General features: G+C 42.3%; 2 protein-coding genes across 3 annotated transcripts; both read right to left on the bottom strand.

Moving 5' to 3' along the window:
- Nucleotides 1–344: 344 nt before the first annotated feature.
- Nucleotides 345–5,041, bottom strand: LOC106609386 (protein mono-ADP-ribosyltransferase PARP12). Its single transcript, XM_045722097.2, has 7 exons — nt 4,645–5,041; nt 4,245–4,380; nt 2,508–2,779; nt 2,264–2,351; nt 2,021–2,151; nt 1,637–1,785; nt 345–1,429 (listed from the first exon to the last, which is right to left on the bottom strand). The coding sequence occupies exons 1-7, from the start codon at nt 4,935–4,937 to the stop codon at nt 690–692; spliced, it is 1,809 nt and encodes a 602-aa protein (XP_045578053.1). The 5' UTR covers nt 4,938–5,041; the 3' UTR covers nt 345–689.
- A 316-nt stretch (nt 5,042–5,357) lies between these two features.
- Nucleotides 5,358–20,769, bottom strand: LOC106609434 (uncharacterized). Of its 2 annotated transcripts, none has more exons than XM_045722098.2 (12): nt 20,394–20,769; nt 19,789–19,924; nt 13,335–13,638; nt 12,034–12,084; nt 11,620–11,746; nt 11,129–11,294; nt 10,902–11,022; nt 9,468–9,564; nt 9,249–9,324; nt 9,015–9,145; nt 8,278–8,429; nt 5,358–8,167 (listed from the first exon to the last, which is right to left on the bottom strand). In XM_045722098.2, the coding sequence occupies exons 1-12, from the start codon at nt 20,666–20,668 to the stop codon at nt 5,688–5,690; spliced, it is 4,116 nt and encodes a 1,371-aa protein (XP_045578054.2). In that variant the 5' UTR covers nt 20,669–20,769; the 3' UTR covers nt 5,358–5,687. The 2 variants fall into 2 exon arrangements, with proteins under 2 accessions (XP_045578054.2, XP_045578055.2); XM_045722099.2 differs by having other exon boundaries at nt 20,596–20,768.
- Between the last annotated feature and the right edge of the window lie 330 nt (nt 20,770–21,099).

Below are 21,099 nucleotides of genomic sequence, written 5' to 3' on the forward strand. Positions count from 1 at the left end.
GTCTGCTGATCCTTTACTCTGGGACTTCTGGTCTGCTGATCCTTTACTCTGGGACTTCTGGTCTGCTGATCCTTTACTCTGGGACTTCTGGTCTGCTGATCCTTTACTCTGGGTCTTCTGGTCTGCTGATCCTTTACTCTGGGACTTCTGGTCTGCTGATCCTTTACTCTGGGACTTCTGGTCTGCTGACACATTTTGTAAAGTAGTTGGATTTCTGTGTTTAACTAAATAAACTCAATGACCAATAGAAAGTAATTGACTGGATGTTTGAGGAGATGTGAGGAGTAATGCAGAATAAGTACGGCGCATTTCAGCAACATCACCCCTAGGGGGAAGCAAATGCCTTAAAAAGTGGAAAAAACATTTACATTTTATTTTATGCAGTGGTGCATTCAGAAACTACTATGACTGCGTTTACACAGGCAGCCCAATTCTGATTCTTTTGTCAACACTGTCTGAACTACACATTATATAATACATGCTATTTAGCAGATGCTTTTATCCAAAGTGACTTACAGTCATGGGTGCATTCCCTTTACATATGGGCGGTCCCGGGAATCAAACCCACTACCATGGCATTACAAGCACCATGCTCTACCAACTGAGCTAAAAAGGACAACATTTAATCGACAAATACAATTTATTTACAATTCATTTCCCTCTAAATTAAAAAAATAGACTACTAAGGATTATAGATTATCTAGTGATGCCATAGATGTACTTTTTGCTTCCATTTTAGAAAACTGTGATCTTGTCCTGGGTGGAGGTGCGCGTGGTATGGAGGTCATAGAGCCGACCCAGGGTGGTGGATAAGGGACGTAAGTCATCAGGCCTGGCTGAAACGATGGATGTGTCAAGGAGTTAAGGGAGCCAAACTGTGCAGAAGCATGTGTCAAGGTAGGTCTGGGGGTTCTCTGTCTTGAAGGGTTTGAAACAGAGGGATTGGAGGGAGGCCTGAGTGGGTTTGAGTAGTGTGAAAATAGTGGCTGGGTACTGAGTGTGGGCTGGGCAAAGGCAGGTCCTGTTGCGCAAGGAGATCTGAACCTTGCAGTGTTGGGCAGCACAGGGGTGGCTTGTGAGCATAGCATGACTGGAATAGGTTTCCAGTGCATATTGTGGTGGCTCTGGTTTTGGACAAAGTTAGGTGCTGGAACATAGGTCCCAGGCCTGGACCCTTCCCTGTACTGAATAAGGTACTCTGGGTAAACCTGGTGCTTCCCGACCACCACAAATACAGAGGGGTTGTAGATGTCATCCACACAGCTGTCATAGGAGATGGTGTGGCTTCCATCTTTTGAGGGGGGGCAGAGGTAGCTAGAGTGTCCTTGTGTGTAGTTTCCCACCAGCACACGACAAACAAACATGGACCTGACTCCTGACTGGCTGGTGTAGCTGTGGGAGAACTTGGCATCCTTGGAGAAGTAGCTTCCTGGAAAGACATGGGTTAGAATTAGAACAATCCGGACAGGTGACATTACAAAGACATTTGTTTTGTCAACTTTTCCACTGTATTTCCACAATGTGACGTGAAAGAGCATAGCAAAAAAAAGATGTGGTCCAATGCCATTTCCATGTAACATAAATTCTTATATAAACCTAAAAATCTATTAGATACCAAATGAAATGCAGAGCTCACCTTGCCCATAGGGCGTTCCTTGTGTTCCACCCATCCTCCAGTCTATGTTCTGCAGGCATATAGCGTCCACGTGTTTAGAGTCTGTTCCATGGAAGAGCTGCTTCTCATTCTCCTTCCCTGCATTTGTCTTTCTCATCACATCTCCTTGCCTTGGGAGAGGAACAACAGATTAATTTGTCAGTATCTTCATTGGCATGTCACCTCATAGCATTTGCATGTGTCTGCTCGTTTGCTGCTAGAAAACTAGAAAAGTACCAGTTACCATTAACATGTTACATCTGTTTGCATATGGTATGTTGTAACTGCTTTAATTAACGCAGACAATAGGAATATATTTCTTGGGTAGAATACATTTCTTTTGGCATGAGGAGTTGTGATTCTTACCACAAAAAGACCTCCCACAGGATCCGATTTTGCACCCTCTCAATAGTCTTCACACTGAAGCCAGTCATAGTTTGATGGAAAAGATCCAGAATATTCTTGTGCTCAGCTGAGGAACTCTGCAGAGCAACCCTCTAGAGAGAATGCATTTGAAAAGAACATCTAATTTTACCAATGTAATAGCTTTATATTTCACTGCCTTCTGACCAGATGGAAGATCTTATGAGTTAAAACATTGTTATGAACCTTGAATCCAGTTTCAGGTACTGAAGATTTATCCCAGTGACTGGGTAAAGCTTTGGATTTCAGCAGGTGGTTACCAGAGTATTTTTTGCTGAGGATGAGTAGAGAAAGTTAGACAGCATTATAAGAAAATACAGTCAGTACAGTATAATCTCAGCCACCTGCCAGCTCTCTCTCCGAATTTATATCCAATAGCAATTGAGCCCGGAGACGAGGATAGTGTAGGCTACTCTACAAGGCATCTTACCAACGTGGGTTGTCACTAGCATCAATTGTATCCCTGATTGCCTGGATGTTGTGGTAGGTGGACAACATGGATGCCACCAGTTCATTAGGTACTCCCCTCTGCTGCAGGGTGTTGAGCGGGTGGGGCTCGTAGAAGTCGTGAGACCTGTCACAGTCCACCTCTGCAGCACAGGTTCCTCTGATGTAGCGCTCACAGACGTGGAGTCTTCTGCAGCTCTCCTTGTCAGGACAGTAGCCATACTCTCCAATACCTTTGTTGTATGTGAAGCAAACCTGGAGACAAATACAGACCACTCCTGGGCTTGATATGGACATTGGATAAGTGCAAACTCTGTTTAAGTGCATCAGTCCCAATTCAAATTCATTATTTGTACAGATATCTGCACGCTCAGTTTAGTACACATACTTGGATGATAGCACCAAGTCTATGCATTTATCAGTAGTCATTTTGGACATGGGGAAATAAACATTGAATATACAATGCCTGTGAATCAAAAGTATGAATCAGCTTGTGTTCCCTGCTGGCATTGCATCTTTATGTCTGTATTCAACTTAAATTGTAAAGAGGCTGACAAACAGTGCATTCAGAGAGTATTCAGACACCTTGACAAAAAAATTATAAATTTCATTACAGCCTTATGTATTGTATGTATTATAATTATTTCCCCCCCTCATCAAACTACACACAATACCCCATAATGACAAAGCAAAAACATTTACATAATTATTCAGACCCTTTACTCAGTACTTTGTTGAAGCACCTTTGGCAGCGATTACAGCCTAGATTCTTCTTGGGTATGACACTACAAGCTTGGCAAACCTGTTTCCTCTAGACGTGACGCTTGGCATTCAGGCCAAAGAGCTCAATCTTGGTTTCATCAGACCAGATAATCTTGTTTCTCTTGGTCTGAGAGTCTTTAGGTGCCTTTTGGCAAATTCCAAACGGGATGTCATGTTCCTTTTACTGAGGAGTGGCTTCCGTCTGGCTACCCTACCATAAAGGCCTGATTGGTGGAGTGCTGCAGAGATGGTTGTCCTTCTGTAAGGTTCTCCCATCTCCACAGAGGAACTCTAGAGCTCTGTCAGAGTGACCATCGGGTTCTTGGTCACTTTCCTGACCATGGCCCTTCTCCCCCGATTGCTCAGTTTGGCCGGGCGGCCAGCTCTAGGAAGTCTTGGTGGTTCCAAACTTCTTCCATTTAAGAATGATGGAGGCCACTGTGTTCTTGGGGACCTTCAACGCTGCAGAAATATTTTGGTACCCTTCCCCAGATTTGTGCCTCGACACAATCCTGTCTCGGAGCTCAACGGACAATTTCCTACACCTCATGGCTTGGTTTTTGCTCTGACATGCACTGTCAATTGTGTGACCTTATATACACAGGTGTGTGCCTTTCCAAATCATGTCCAATCAATTGAATTTAACACAGGTGGACTCCAGTCGAGTTGTAGAAACGTCTCAATGATGATCAATGGAAACAGGATGCACCTGAGCTCAATTTCGAGTCTCATAGCAAAGGGTCCGAATTCTTATGTAAAAAAGGTATATGTTTTTTATGTTTAATACATTTTCACAAATTTCTAAAAGCCTGTTTTCGCTTTGTCATTATGCGGTATTGGGTGCAGATTAATGAGGGAAAAAAATATTTAACCCATTTTAGAATAAGGCTGTGACATAACAACATTTTGAAAAAGTCAAGGGGTCTGAATACTTTCTGAATGCCTATGACGCACATACTGGGGGTAAAAGGGCGTTGTCATTCTGCAGCAGTAATGTACACAGCTCCTTCCTGTCCAGTTCTTCCAGGTGGTGCTCTCTCAGGACTCTGATGTTGTGCTCTGACGTCAGCTCATGGCAGAGACGGCATCCTTGTCTGGAAATCACAAGAAGAGCGAGATGCGATTTGTTATTTAGCTCTTGAATTATTATTTTTAAATGGCTTAAATGTCAAATCTACAAACTGCCATGAACCTGTAGCAATTGACATTTATACTGTAGTGCATTACCTATGTCACATTCTGTAAGACCACATGAATTTAGAAAATGGAAGAAATAAAATAGTTGAATGAATACAAGTAACATGACAGGTAAATAACTGCCAGAGTAAAAACAAAACAGAAAAGTAAAAAATGTTTACCTCTCATTGGATGGACATGTTCCATAAAGGTAGAACTTACACAGGTGTAAATTGCTGCAGCCAGTACATCCTTTAGCTCTGCATAACCTCATCTTCGTCTGGGCAACTATCAGTTTGTTTCCCTTAGAGACAGCCCTGGTAAACATCTCCTGATTCCCTAAAACACTTTCCAGGTCATCTTCTATGGTGCTAATGTTGGCACGCAATTCTCCCAGCTCAAAGGACCCATTATGGGCACAGAGGACCTTGTAGATCAGAGCTGTTGAATCCATGTCCGTCACCGTACAACACATGACTGTTGGCCCTCGCAATTACTGTACATATATTGTCAAATATGAAGTAGAACTTTGCTCTCCATTAACTACCAAACAGGTGACCAGCATGCGACAAAACCATTTCTGACTAAATGAAACATACAGTGTATTTAACCACTCCCCTATTATGAAGGCAGCCAAGTATAACGAACAGGCAATAGAACACACTAATGACAGGACACAGCCTTTTAAAGACGCCACATTCAACTCTGCCCGAGTGGCATGTGGAACCTTCATTTACATCACAATAGGCCTGTTAGACACACAGTAGCAGCAGTAGTTAATCATTGATTCAGTTTAAAGTAAATAAAGATGATATTTGTCAAAACATATAACATTTCTGACATTTGGGTGTTTTCAAAATCTCTTAGAAAAGAATAGGATTGTCCAAAAAACATCCACAATCAATTATTTTCTGAGTTTATTCAGTTTAAAACAGAGAAATCAAACTTGTTTCATTTACAAAATGTATGGATTGTGTCAGTAGACCTGAGTAAAGGAAACATGCTCATCAAATTCATATTTGTGCAAAATTACCAGCTTCTGGTTAGTTGTGAACAGCTTTACTATTGTTAAGCCCCTACAAGGTAAAGATACACAGCTATAAAACATATTCAGTATGCAAATGCATTATCATTCATCATTTTAATACATTTTCTGTTTTTGAATATGTGAAGTTTGCCATCAAAACGTTCTATTAACTTACTGCTCCACCCTGACAAAGGCAAGTTATTGGAGAAGGCACTTGTTTTTTTCTTTGGTGTCCCTCCTTTGAGCTGTTGGAACACTGTACAGTGACTCAGGAGGAGATCTAGTGAAGGCACCTGTCAAGGGAGAGAACACCGGAGATAGGTTCCTTGCTGAGGGGGAGAGTGTGCTAGAAGAATTGCTTGACGTGGAGGGGGAAGTGCGTGAGGGAGTTTGTGTGTAAGTGGGGGAGTATGATGAGTGAGAAAGTGTGTGATAAGGTGTGCTCAATGAGGATGAAGGGGATAGTGGGTGAGAGGTACTTCTGGCAGAGAGAGTGCGAGTAGTGGTTGTTGAGCGGGTGTGAGCCCAAGATAGGGTGCCAGTTAAAGGGGAAAGTGTGCGAGAGGGGGTGCTGGCTGAGGGAGTGAGTGTAGGAGAGGGGGTGGGGGGTTGGGGAGCCAGTCTTCGAGAGGCGGTGTAGGTTGGAAGAGCGAGTCTACGAGAGGCTGTACTGGCTGGGGTAGTGAGTGTATAAGAGGGGGTACTGGCTGGGGTAGTGAGTGTAGGAGAGGGTGTACTGGCTGGGGTAGGGAGTGTATAAGAGGGGGTACTGGCTGGTGTAGTGAGTGTATAAGAGGGGGTACTGGCTGGGGTAGGGAGTGTAGGAGAGGGTGTACTGGCTGGGGTAGGGAGTGTATAAGAGGGGGTACTGGCTGGGGTAGTGAGTGTAGGAGAGGGTGTACTGGCTGGGGTAGTGAGTGTAGGAGAGGGTGTACTGGCTGGGGTAGGGAGTGTATAAGAGGGGGTACTGGCTGGGGTAGGGAGTGTAGGAGAGGGTGTACTGGCTGGGGTAGGGAGTGTATAAGAGGGGGTACTGGCTGGGGTAGTGAGTGTAGGAGAGGGTGTACTGGCTGGGGTAGGGAGTGTATAAGAGGGGGTACTGGCTGGGGTAGTGAGTGTATAAGAGGGGGTACTGGCTGGGGTAGTGAGTGTAGGAGAGGGTGTACTGGCTGGGGTAGGGAGTGTATAAGAGGGGGTACTGGCTGGGGTAGTGAGTGTAGGAGAGGGGGTACTGGCTGGGGTAGGGAGTGTAGGAGAAGCTGTACTGGCTGGGGTAGTGAGAGTATAAGAGGGGGTACTGGCTGGGGTAGTGAGTGTAGGAGAGGGTGTACTGGCTGGGTTAGTGAGTGTAGGAGAGGGGGTACTGGCTGGGGTAGGGAGTGTATAATGGAGGGTGCTGGCTGGGGTAGTGAATGTATAAGAGAGGGTACTGGCTGGGGTAGTGAGCGTACGAGAGGGTGTACTGGCTGGGGTAGTGAGCGTACAAGAGGGTGTACTGGCTGGGGTAGTGAGCGTACGAGAGGGTGTACTGGCTGGGGTAGTGAGTGTACGAGAGGGTGTACTGGCTGGGGTAGTGAGCGTACGAGAGGGTGTACTGGCTGGGGTAGTGAGCGTACGAGAGGGTGTACTGGCTGGGGTAGTGAGCGTACGAGAGGGTGTACTGGCTGGGGTAGTGAGCGTACGAGAGGGTGTACTGGCTGGGGTAGTGAGCGTACGAGAGGGTGTACTGGCTGGGGTAGTGAGCGTACGAGAGGGTGTACTGGCTGGGGTAGTGAGCGTACTAGAGGGTGTACTGGCTGGGGTAGTGAGCGTACGAGAGGGTGTACTGGCTGGGGTAGTGAGCGTACGAGAGGGTGTACTGGCTGGGGTAGTGAGCGTACGAGAGGGTGTACTGGCTGGGGTAGTGAGCGTACGAGAGGGTGTACTGGCTGGGGTAGTGAGCGTACGAGAGGGTGTACTGGCTGGGGTAGTGAGCATACGAGAGGGTCTACTGGCTGGGGTAGTGAGCGTACGAGAGAGGTTACTGGCTGGGGTAGTGAGCGTACGAGAGAGGTTACTGGCTGGGGTAGTGAGTGTGTGAGAGAGGTTTGCAAATGAGGGAGTGAAATCTTGGCCGTGGGTGATATCCACTAATTGAGAACTTGTGGCTGGCTTCATGAGGACTGGAGATTGAATGAATATCAATGGGGCTTGGGCAGGTTTTGGGAGAGACTGATGGACAAAACGTGAAGTGGGACGAGAATGGGTTGGATTTGAGGAAGTGGTGGCTGCAGTTTTATATGGATTCAAAGTGGATTGAACTCTCTTTGATGGGGTAGCAGCAACTGTGGCTTGAATCCGGTTGGATGTTGGGGTTAAGGAAGTGGATTGGATAGAGACAGTCTTGGGTGGAGCTGGAGCCGAAGTGGACCAGTCCATGACGCTATCATCATATTTGATGAGGAACTCTGGGTAAACCTGGTGCCTTTCAAACACCACATATATGGATGGGTTCAGGACATTGTCCACACAGCTGTCATAGAGAGTGGGGCTTCCCTCGCCTTTTGGAGGGGGGCGACGGAGCCCTGAGTTCCCCTGTGTGTAGTCGCCAACAAGCACCTGACAAGCAAACATGGACCTCACTCCTGAGTGGCTGGTGTAGCTGTCTGAGTACTTGGCATCCCTGGCAAAGTAACTCCCTAAAACAAACAGAGAAGATCATCAGTAAAACAAAATGACAGACTATAGTGAGATAATGAGTGCTTCTAAAATCTGACTACACTTCTGACAGATGGTTAACATGAGGTACCTTCGCCGTACACAGTTCCGTTGGTTCCACACAGCCTCCAGTCGAAGTTATCTCTGCAAATGGAATCTACGTGTTTTGGGTCCGTTCCGTGGAAGAGATGTAGCTCCTTGCTGTTTTGACCTCCATTGTTTTTCTTCATTAAATCTCTTTTCCTGAGAAGGAATAAATGACCATTAAGAATTTGACCATTAGCTGCTGTTATGAAATCACCATTAGCTGCTGTTAAGATTGATATTTTCAGATGGTTATTCCCTATTGAAATTTGACCTCTAGGTACCCTCTGTAATGCCAGAGGTGACCTTAAAGCAGCTCTCAGTAACCGGTATCTGGGCCCCTGAGACATAAAATCGTTTATGGGTGTCTTTAAGCGATTAAGATGTTTCAAATGTATAGTCTATTCAACCCTAAGGTCTCCGCCTTGATTTAATGCTTTGGCAGTGAACAAAGATAGGCAAGAGTATTTAGGTCAGAGGGGAGGGGGTGAGATTTGCTCTAGACCTCTTACATGAACATGTCTGTCTTCTCATATGCATATGTCTGTCTATGTCTCTCTTTGTCTAATAAACCTTTAAATATAGGAGATGTCACCTTATATGTTGTATCTAGCATTACTACACACCCTGACCAGGTTTTCAATTCCTAACACTGCTTACCCATAATCACATTCAAGCCCGGGTTTACATAGCATTTTGGAAGTAACATGCTAGGATTGTGTGTGAGAGTTGATGTAAACATACCACTGGAAGACTTCCCAGAGGTCCCTGTTTTGGACCCTCTCAATGCGGGTGATTTGGAAGCCCCTCATGGTCTTGTTGAAAAGTTCCTGGACCTTCTGATAGTCCCTGTCAGAACTCAGAAGAGTGACTGTCTGCAGGAGAAAACAAAATGGTTGTCACAGCTGAAACCAAATGAAAGGCAATGTTAAACTTCCCTGAAATCCAAAGCCGTAGAATCACATGTAAACAAGTGACCTTGTATCCAATGTCAGGTATCGCAGACTTGTCCCAAGATCCAGGAACAGCTCTGAAATTGCGTGCTCCATTTCTCCTGAAATGACATATGAAAAATAACCTTCATATACAACACTAAGAAAAAGTTATTATGATTATAAGTAATCTATTAGGTAAATATAGAAATGGTTCGATTCAGAACATATACCCATTCTCAGTCCAGTCCCATTCATACATTACCTGCTTCTTGCAGCTTGTGCGTCCACAGTTGAAACAAAGACAGGACGTCGTCTGACCATCCTTAAAGTACCATATGTTTTGTTTTTTTGTGTCATGTCTGTAATTACAAGATTAACTATTTGAACCAGCATCCTTACAGTTACTGTTCAACATCTCTAACATCTAGGCTACCTGCTGCCGATTTTAGTAATAGAATTTGAGGGGCGTACACTACCGGTCAAAAGTTTTAGAACACCTACTCATTCAATGGTTTTTCTTTATTTTCATTTCAAGAACTTATAAAGTTTCTTCAAGTGCAGTCGCAAAAAACATCAAGCACTATGATGAAACTGGCTCTCATGAAGACCGCTACAGAAATGGAAGACCCAGAGTTACCTCTGCTGCAGAGGATAAGTTCATTATAGTTACCAGCCTCAGAAATTGCAGCTCACAGAGGTCAAGAAACAGACACATCTCAACATCAACTGTTCAGAGGAGACTGTGTGTATCGGCTTCATGGTCAAATTGCTGCAAAGAATCCACTACTAAAGGAAACCAATAATAAGAAGAGACTTGCTTGGGCCAAGAAACACGAGCAATGTCCAAATTGGAGACTTTTGGTTCTAACCGCTGTGTCTTTGTGAGACAAAGAGTGGGTGAACAGATGATTTCTGAATGTGTATTTCCCACTGTAAAGCATGGAGGAGGTGGTGTTATGGTGTGGGAGTGCTTTGCTGGTGACTGCCTGTGATTTATTTAGAATTCAAGGCACACTTAACCAGCATGGCTAACAGCATTCTGCAGCGATACTGCATCCCATCTGGTTTGGGCTTAGTGGGACTATCATTTGTTTGTCAACAGGACAATGACCCAAAACACACCTCCAGGCTGTGTAAGGGCCATTTTACCAAGAAGGAAAGTGATGGAGTGCTGCATCAGATGACCTGGCTACCACAATCCCCCGACCTCAACCAAATTGAGATGGTTTGTATGAGTTGGACCTCAGAGTGAAGGAAAAGCAGCCAACAAGTGCTCAGCATATGTGGGAACTCCTTCAAGACTGTTGGAAAAGCATTGCAGGTGAAGCTGGTTGATAGAATGCCAAGAGTGTGCAAAGCTGTCATCAAGGCAAAGGGTGGCTATTTGAAGAATCTCAAATATAAAATATATTTTGATTTATTTAACACTTTTTTGGTTAGTACACGACTCCATATATGTTATTTCATTGTTTTGATGTCATCACTATTATTCTACAATGTAGAAAATAGTAAAAATATAGAAAAACCCTTGATTGAGTAGGTGTTCTAAAACTTTTGACTGGTAGTGTATAAGAGTAGCCTTTCAGACTCTAACTGTAACTTGTGCTAAGCGTTTATAACTAAAATATATTATTATTATTATCATTACAGAAGGTTGCACATGAGAGCTGTTTTTCAAGAGTTTGAAATGTGTTACCTCTGAAACTCAGCTCATAAGACTGCTGGCCTGCAGTGAACTTCACCACAGCACTTTGATCCTCCTGGTACCTTTTCTCAAGGTCTTCACTGGTGATGGACGACAATCTGTGCATCTCTTTCTGTAATTTATAGAAAAAAACTCAAATTCAAGGGGAACAACCGTTTACTATATCTATTATTGTCCTCGTAACACATCAGCCTGTTTGAGTGTTTCACACCACTTACGATGGATGCGTACTGGACCCATTTGCCGTACTCGTCCTCCCAGAACCATGCCCACTCTGTGGTGAGTACGTATGTGGGCTGGGTCACAGAGGAAACTGTGGAGAGACGGCGAACTTCCCATAATCCACGGCTCATGGAGTTGAAACGCACACGCTCAGATCCCTCACTGTGAAGGCATGACAAATGTAAATGGTAAAAAAATATATATATATAATGGCTATATTGTACCTTATTCACAGTTTGACACAGTTGTTGTAGTTAAAGTTAGACTCAGCAAAATGATATTACCACAAGCAGCACAGCAGATATTGAGATGCAAGACAGTCACGCACAGTACTATATCTGCGCATGTGCACAGGTTCACTTCACACTGTTACAGCGTGGTAGCTATGGGACCAAAACAGCGGGGAAGTTGAGTCTTGCGCTCCAACGCTCTTAGTTGTTGAGGAAATCGCTGAGTCTATCTTTAAGTATGACATAACATACTGTACCTGTGTATCTTAGAAGGGTCACAGAAGTCTCTCTCGATTTCTTCGTTTTCTGGCAGAGCTGACCAAGTCTGTCCATCGTTCACTTCCCACTTGTAGGGCATTTTGAAGTGGACTCTCCGGCATTTCTCTGAAAGTCATACGTTTTCAGTGTGATGTGATATGTTGCTGAGTATCATTGTTGCACCTGGGTAACAGCCTGATTTGTCCCTAAATTGTGGTTTCACAGGGTTTGTATTGTGTATCTACTGACAACCTTGAAAGTTATAGATAAACTCATATCCGGCCGGGTGCCATAGCTTCTGCCTGAGTACAAATTGGACAAGGCCCTTGCAGGTGTTCTGCCAAAGCAAACATGGGAAAGCTATCCTCCAGACACTCTGCCTCCACACACAATATCTCCCTCGTTAAATGTACCTCCTTGTTTGCAGTCCCCCTTGACAAAGAACAGGCAGATCTCATTCCTCACTGTAAACAAAGAGCAAATAAACAAACATTCAGTTACATGAAATCAAAGTTGGTAACAGGGTTGAGGTCAATACCATCTCAATTCCAGTCAATTCAGAAAGTAAATCAAATTCCAATTCCACCTTTCCTCACTAGCTAGGTTTCCATCCAAACTATATGCACATTTTCCTACCAGAGATCTGTTTCCATCAAATTGACCTGTTGCAGTTAAAAGGCTGTGCATGATGACATAGCGCACATAAAAATTACTTTTGCGGTTAATATCCCAAGTACCGAATAATTGTTTTTGCGTTATATAGCGAATGGGCCCACTCTGGTATTGGCACGTGCGCTCTAGCCACCAGCTCGCAGATACAGTGCGGGTATAGCTTACATCAACACCAGTTTGCACACACTGTATCTAGATTTTTATATAGATTTTTCTATTGTGTTATTGACTGTACTTTTGTTTATTCCACGTGTAACTCTGTGTTGTTTTTGTTGCACTGCTTTGCTTTATCTTGGCCAGGTTGCAGTTGTAAATGAGAACTTGTTCTCAACTAGCCTACCTGGTTAAATAAAGGTGAAATAAATTTAAACAAATTAAAAATGATTATAGACAAAAGCGCAAGTTCATTTTTATTTCTTAAATGGCAGCCAAGCATCGATCATCTTGTCACCAGAATAAGACCCTTGATATTTATTGGAAAGGAGCATCAAGCGTATCACCTTGCACTTTCATCACCCTGTGAAGTTCATCATAACTTATTTCACCTGTAGCCTAATAAACTGCATTGTTTCTCCAGTTGTAGTAGGAGGACCACACAACATGTCACCCCGTGACTCCAAGTTGACTTCAATATTATGGTTATTATATCAATATTTGAGAATAAGCTTTTCCACCTCCATTTATCGCATAATCACTTTTAATGACCCCCCAAAAAAACACACGTTGTCTAGTGTATTTTGTTTTGTAGAAATTTGGAAAGTTTACCAAGAAATGTTCATTTTCATGCAACATGTACTTTACTCGCATAAAAAGGTTGGATGGAAACCTGGTTATTGAAAAGCATTGAAGGGAATTGGAATTTCAGTGTACTTATTGAATTGACTGGTCTGGAATTTAAATGGAATTAACCCCAACCCTGGCTGGCAAGCAAGTCCATAGAGAAATACTTCCAATTAAGGTTTTGCGGGTAACTATAGCGACTGTTCTGAAACATTATTCCCCACTGAATACAACCCTGGTGTTTGCTCCTGCAGCCATCTACCTGTATTTCTCTGAGGACAGCTCTGGGGCCTGTTGATGGAAGAAGCACCGCCGGCACCTTCACTTTTCATGGCCTGGATGTTCTGGTAGGTGGACAACATGGACGCCATTAGATCGTTTGGCACTCCCCTCTGCTGCAGGGTCCTCCGTGGGTGGGGCTCGAAGAAGTCATGACACCTGTTGCAGTCGGCTCCCGAGGAGCAGGTTCCTCTGATGTACCTGTCACACACGTGAAGTCTCCTGCACCCCTCCTGATCAGGGCAGTTGCCATATGGCCCGGTGCCTTTGTTATAGGAGTAGCACACCTGAAAGAGTGAGTGACAAGGCTTTTAAAATACTTGTTTGCCATACTCTATGTGCAAGAAAGCATGAGATGAACACACAGAGGTATTGTGTAAATCCATTTGTATTCAATCACTTTTTGACAGAACCCCTATTGATTTGAACAAAACCTTCCCTTCCAAGTGCTACACTTTTTGGAGTTTATTGCCAAAACATACAAGAGATTAAAAAACGATGTTTTAAGTGAGAATAAAACAGCCTAATTCATACTCTTAGAGGAGGTCCTTCCACAATAATGTGATTTGTACCGCATACAAGGTAAAGCATTGGATTCGTCACACCATAGTAGGAGATTATGCCATTACACTACCTTTTCATGCTTTTAAAAAATTTAATTAAAGCAAGCTTTGCTTTTATACTTACAAGACGATCAGGCTTGATTGAGGTGTTTTGTCTTGTAATGTGGTGCATGCCTTAAACCTTTGTTTTAACAATACATGTCATTGAAAAAGTAACATCCTTTTTAGGTCAGTATGTGCCCAACAGGTGGTGGTGTGTTGGACACAGTATCTCAGATAGATAAATCCTGTCTGCATTCCTAATTTCTGTACCTGTTAGTTTCCCTGCGTAATATTGACATAAGCGCAGAAGCACTTGTGTTTCAAACATGGTCCTGTTTTATCAATTGCTGTGCTGATCATTACCTCGTGCCAAATAATGTGTAGCTTAAAGTTATGATTATACTTGTATTTATTTTTATAATAAAGATGTTGATGCAACAATAATACACATTTACAATAGGCCTATATCTAAAAATACATACAGACAAATGATATAGGGTACCAGTCAAAAGTTTGGACACACCTACTTATTCAAGGGTTTATCTTTTTTTTTTTTTACTCTTTTCTACATTGTAGAATAATAGTGAAGACATCAAACATATGAAATAACACATATGGAATCATTTAGTAACCAAAAAAAGTGTTAAACAAATCAAAATATATTTTAGATTCTTCAAAGTAGCCACCCTTTGCCTTAATGACAACTTTGCACACTCTGGGCATTCTCTCAACCAGCTTCATGAGGTAATCACCTGGAATGCATTTCAATTAACAAGTGTTCCTTGTTAAAAGTGAATGTGTGGAATTTCTTTCCTTCTTAATGCATTTGAGCCAATCAGTTGTGTTGTGACAAGGTAGGGGTGGGTATACAGAAGATAGCCCTATTTGGTAAAAGACCAAGTCCATATTATTGCAAGAACAGCTCAAATAAGCAAAGAGAAATGACAGTCCATCATTACTTTAAGACATGAAGGTCAGTCAATACGGATCATTTCAAGAACTTTTAAAGTTTCTTCAAGTGCAGTTGCAAAAACCATCAAGCGCTATGATGAAACTGGCTCTCATGGGGACTGCCACAGAAATGGAAGACCCAGAGTTACCTCTGCTGCAGAGGATAAGTTCGCCACAAATGAACTGCACCTCAGATTTCAGCCCAAATAAATGCTTCACAGAGTTCAAGTAACAGACACATCTCAACATCAACTGTTTAGAGGAGACTGCGTGAATCAGGCCTTCATGGTCGAATTGCTACAAAGAAACCACTACTAAAAGGACCCCAATAATAAGAAGAGACATGCTTGGGCCAAGAAACACGAGCAATGGACATTAGACCTGTGGAAATCTGTCCTTTGGTCTGATGAGTCCAAATTTGAAATGTTTAGTTCCAAACACCGTGTCTTTGTGAGACGCTGAGTAGGTGAACAGATGATCTCTGCATTGTTTAACACTTTTTTGGTTACTACATTCCATATGTATTATTTTGTGGTTTTGATGTCTTCACTATTATTCCTCAATGTAGAAAAAAAAAAATTATAATAAAAAATACCACCCTGAAATGAGTAGGTGTGTCCAAACTTTTGACTGGTACTGTATATATCTATACCGTTATATATAGTTGTAATAGCAGGACACTGTACACTGTATCCCTCTGAAGAGTATGAATTAGGCTGTTTGAGAAGGTTTGAATCCGAAGCAACCAGCCTACACAGTTTGAAGTACAATACCAACATAGCTACTGTAGTAGGGCAAAACTGTGTGCTGGAAAACCTTGGTAGAGCATGGGTGGAATAAGCATTGTGGTACTCATGTGAATTTACATTCTTTTTCGGCTTCAGACCAATGCCTATTCTCACTTAAAACATAGTTTTTGTTTTTAATTTCCATGGTTTCACACCGGAAGGTGATTATGCAACATTATTATACAGCTTAACACATGCTATCCTTGTGAACCCTCACAATGTTGTGTGTTTTACTTATTGATAAGATCCCAGCTCATAATCCTACTGATCATTGCTCAAAGCAAATTGGTGAGAGCATGGAAGCAAAGACTGAAGAAAATATTTACAATGCGATTAAACAATGTAGCTGGCTAGATGACTACAGGAGCGTGAAATATGGATGAGCTGTTCTCAAAGGAAAGGTTCTAAAATATTCTCTCTCACCAAGGCAAGGTGCGACCATGAATGTATCATAGTCATCCACCTCGGAAACGACTTGGGACACACAAAGGTGCGTCAGATGTGAGCTGATTTGGAGGTAGTCATCCAAATGTTCCCCGGGACAACTGTGATTTACTCTGACATCACACAGTAGAGGAGTTGGATGTTCCAGTGGGAGGAGGACAGCAACAAGCACATAGAGATGGCCCGGTGCTCTGTCAACCAGCTGGTGTTTGCATTTCTCTGTGACAGGCGCATGCCCACAATCCACCATTCAGCCATAAAGCACTGTGTCCCTGGGCAGTACCTTAGGGATTACATGCATCTCACTGATGAGGGAAACAACCTCTTCCTTGAGAATCTGACAGCTGGGCCCGTATCCACAAAGCATCTCAGGGTAGACAATTGGTCATAAGTGCTGAGCATAGAGACATTTTACTCCTACTCTTATGGGTAAAAATAGAAGCTATGCAAGAAGCCTCTTTAGTCGTAAGAGTCGCACCTAGTCGACAGATATTTAGGACACCTCATGAGCTGTCCTAACCATTTAAGAGTTACCAGCAGGTGTCTTGATTATAGAAAAAGGCAGCGAGTCAGTGATTCCGGCATCATAGACAGGCATTTACTTTGGAGTTGAAAGAATGTTTTGATATTTCTACATGATCAACCCATAAATAATCTAGACCTACATGCAACAGTACCTGTTGCGCTTTTGACAATGATTTCACGAGGCCTAATTCACATGATATAATGCCTACCACTAGGCTAATAAATAATCACATTTTTCTTTTGATTATTTCATTAAGCTACATGTTATTTCAAGCAGAATATGACATTGTTAATAAAGATACATAAATTGGTCATGCGTCGATATAATGGTAATATTATACAAATGCAGTTTTTAAAACATTATACTGTTTGAATCAGTGCAAAATGACTATCATATTATTGAAAATATTGGAATTGGTAAAAAAAATAATTGCCAACATATTAGGCAAGAATTAAGAGTGATCGTGTCAGGCAAAAATTGTATCAAACGTCACATTCACCGTGGTTGTCTGAATCGTGCTATAAATTTCACAGCCTGCGATGCCGCATCGCCATTGGTTATTCCCAAGGCCGCAGGAAGTAGGGGTGCTGCCACCCCCTGAAATATCAAAATAAATGAAATGATCATAATAATAAACAATTAAGACATTGAATTATTTCTTACAGAAGAAATATGAAATGCATAACAAATTGAAAGGGAACAGTTTGGACATTATGGGAAAATTAGCAGACCAAAAAGGTGAGTACACAACAGCACCTGACAAGACTGAAACCAAACATTACACTGTTGATTTTATATGTATTTTACATTTACTATAAAACAAAATCTGAAAATACTCTGGATACATTCAGTAACGTGATAAGACTATTCCAGGAAAATGTGGGGTCGGTGCAACATAAAACAACAAAAAATGACAAGGGTTTGAGTGAGAGCACTAACTGGTGTCCCCATGTGACCACACACTTCTCCAAAGTGTGCACAGTTCCTAAGTGATTTTAACACTCTTGTATGACTCAAAGATGAGTCTTCAACTATAAGGTGCTTTTTTGAGCTCTCCTTGCTGTGCCGTTGAGGAACTACAGAAAGCACACTTGTAGTTGATTTGTTTTGAGCACAAGCCCTGCCATCACACAATTACTGTTATTGTTTACGTAATCCAAAAACGTTATAAATCTCAATCTGGGTCAGGTGGATTTGAAAGGTTGTTCTATTGCCAACAAGACTAGCTACATTATAAAATATGACATTACAGTCTCAGGCTTTCACCATGCAATTCAGGGAAACAGAGCGTCATTTTGATGCACATAGAAAAGGAGTCATGATTACATTCAGGTGTGTGTGCAGCAGCAAATCTTCACAGTGGACAAACATAGGCTCATTCTGTTCAGGGTATGATGCCATGTCATCTTGTAACTGTACATCAAACATAGTGATCATAAACATTGTCAAATATTGTGTGTAGATTTTTAATTTGTAAAATATTTTTAATTTGTATTTGTATCCAGCTGTAACGTAGCAACATGTGGAAAAAGTCAAGGGGTCTGAATACTTTCCGAATGCACTGTAGGGTGTAAACATGTTTTGATTCAAATCATAGGCCTATTATATTGAATGTAGGCTACCTGTTCTGCGTATGTTCATGTGTGTGAAATTGCCTCGGCTGACAGGGTAGGCTACCGGAAGTGGTGTAGGCCTAGTGGAGGGTAAACGCAAGTAAACGCCATTTACCCACCCTTTTCAGAAAATTGCTGTATAGAGAGCGTTACTTTTTTCACTGTGACCGGCAATCAGAGTTTACCCACCTATTTTTTACCACTACATCACTGGCTACCGGTAGGCCTATTAGAAGTTCATGGTAATACACATTGTAGCCTAGTCTAGTAAAGTTGACCGTGTGTGTTAGGGTGACCATCCCATTTTTCCCAGGACAGTTTCAGCCCCATTTCAGGTGTCCTGACTTTTCAGGCTACAAAAAAAAAGGTATTTGTCAGAAAGACACATCAGTTAATTAACACTAGCTGGTGTATATGGTTACATTAACTAATGCTTATGCATCTGACATACTGATGTCAGGGAACACAGGGACAGGATGACAGCAGAATAACCAAAAAGTGAAACATATGCATATACAATAAAATGTATTATTTTTTGTATTACATAAGGGGTCCTGCCACCATTATAATCTAAACCCGAAGCAGATGTGGGCGTTACTGGGCGTGAACAAGCAAGAACTCAGATGAAAGATAATGGTGGCGAAAGGACAAGGGGAGTTATTTCATTTACATATGGGGTGTACCCATATGCTGTATGTGAGGCTGCTATGCTATAAAGGCCGAGCTCCGTGCTTAGAAAGTTGGTTGTTCTATGGATCAGCACGGCTTTGCTACTTTGTATTAAATTCTCATTTTAATTCACAAGTTCCAGTAAGAGGGTTATATTTCTGAGTCAATATTCCACTACAATGGCACGAGTATACATGCAGTTTTAATGCTGGAATTCTTTTGGAGTGGATGAACATGCACAGGTAGCCTACTTTTCAAGTCCAAAATATCACTTTCTGACCACCTCTTCCATGGGCAAACATATGGAAAGTTTGATTTACATAAAAAGGGATGCTGTCAAAAAGTGATTGAATTCAAATGGATTTTAATATGTGCAGACAGCACCTCATCATCAGTCACAGACACACACACACATTGCACATTTTGCCATGTTAATGATATCTGAGTGAGAGTGACTAACAAAATCAATGGGGGCCCTCTGGAGGTCAGCGGCCCTGGGCATGTGCCCTGCATGCCTGGTCTGTATTTGGCCATGATTACTACATGTTTACATAGCTGGATAGACTAATTTACCAATCTAAAAATGGTTAGCTGACATGACTAATTGAGTGACTGTCAGTGAATGACCTAATAAGAGAAAAATGACTGATACACAAGCACATTTCGAACTTGCACCTTTGTGTATTACACTATTCTAACTCTCAACAACAAGTTGAGACCTGATAGACTCCCCCACTCCCTTGCTTATGTCGTGTATGTCTGGAGCTGGCCCTGCACTCACACAGACACACACATTCCACTGATCCACATCAGCAGTTAGAGGTAAATGGTTGGCTCTTACCGGTGGAAGGAGAGAGTTGTCATTCTGTAATAATAGCTGCCGGAGTTCCTGTCTACTCAGCGTCTCAAGTTTATGCTCTCTCAAAACTATGGAGTTGTGTTCGGAGTGAAGGTCATGGCCAAAGCGGCATGCCCGTCTGGGAGTCAAAGTATCAAGAAACAGGTTAATAAACATACAAAGCACAATGCAGTTTGCTGAATTAATTCAACTTCTAAACCCCATAGAATTTTTCAACAATGTTGCAGTTTCATGTTTTGGGCTGAAATACCTCAAATTTAAAAATTGTAATAATAATAACCCGTTGCAATGATACATGTACACAGTCAAAAAATGGGCAAGTTCGTTTTGCATGGCCTGGTGCACCGGAAGAGCAGAGTTTAAACCGGGCCACGCAAAACAATCTGTCTTACTTTACTTCTCTGGTCCTGCGTTTAGACAGGCAGCCGAATTCTGATATTTAAAAAAATAAAATGGTCCACTGTAAAAAAAAAAAATCACATCAGCTCTAAAAAAGATCAAATTATCGGAAATAAGTTTCGAATTGGATTGCCTGTCTAAACGCATCCTATTTAGCGCACATCATATAAAATATATTTTATGCTTACCTTCCCCTACTATTCTTGCAGTCCCCAAATAGATAAAATTTACACAGGTGTAAATCATTGCAGCCATCACATTGCTGCACTTTGCAGCGTCTAACTTTCGTTTTCGCAATAATGCGTTTGTTTCCATTGCACAGCGCTATATAAAATACATCGTTTTCAACAAGTTTATCAAGAGCGCAGAACATATCTGCCCCAAACCCACCATCTGCCAGATGTGCATAGTCCAATGTTCCCTGATGATCGCAAATTACTTTTAATAACAATTGCTGAGCCATCTCGCAATGACTTGCGCGACTGTTGTTCCTGGTTTAGGACAGTGGACCACAGGATACCGCTACAACAAAGACAGTACAGTATGAAGATAGGCTAAAACTGCTTCTCCAATAGAAATCCCCGATCGCACTAGGCGATGTCATGACGACGTTGGCTAGCAAAGCGCATGCGTAGAAAGACGTCACGGTCACTCGTGCCAAACTGCGCAGGTGCGGGAAGTCAAATCAAAGGCATTCCTTCAATATAAAGTAGTTTTTCACGAAAATGAAAACGTCTCAGTTTGTCAATTTCACGAGGTTAGATTAATAACATGTTCAACTACTTAAGACATTGGCTCGAATCTAGGTTGTGTCTTTAGATTTCGAGAAAATTAACAACTCAGGAATAATTTTTCACTTCTCTCATTGACTTCTCAAATCCCTAACCTCGCCGT

The sequence above is a fragment of the Salmo salar genome, chromosome 07 (assembly GCF_965601325.2).
Source record: "Salmo salar chromosome 07, fSalSal1, whole genome shotgun sequence".
In the NCBI taxonomy this organism is placed as follows: domain Eukaryota; kingdom Metazoa; phylum Chordata; class Actinopteri; order Salmoniformes; family Salmonidae; genus Salmo; species Salmo salar.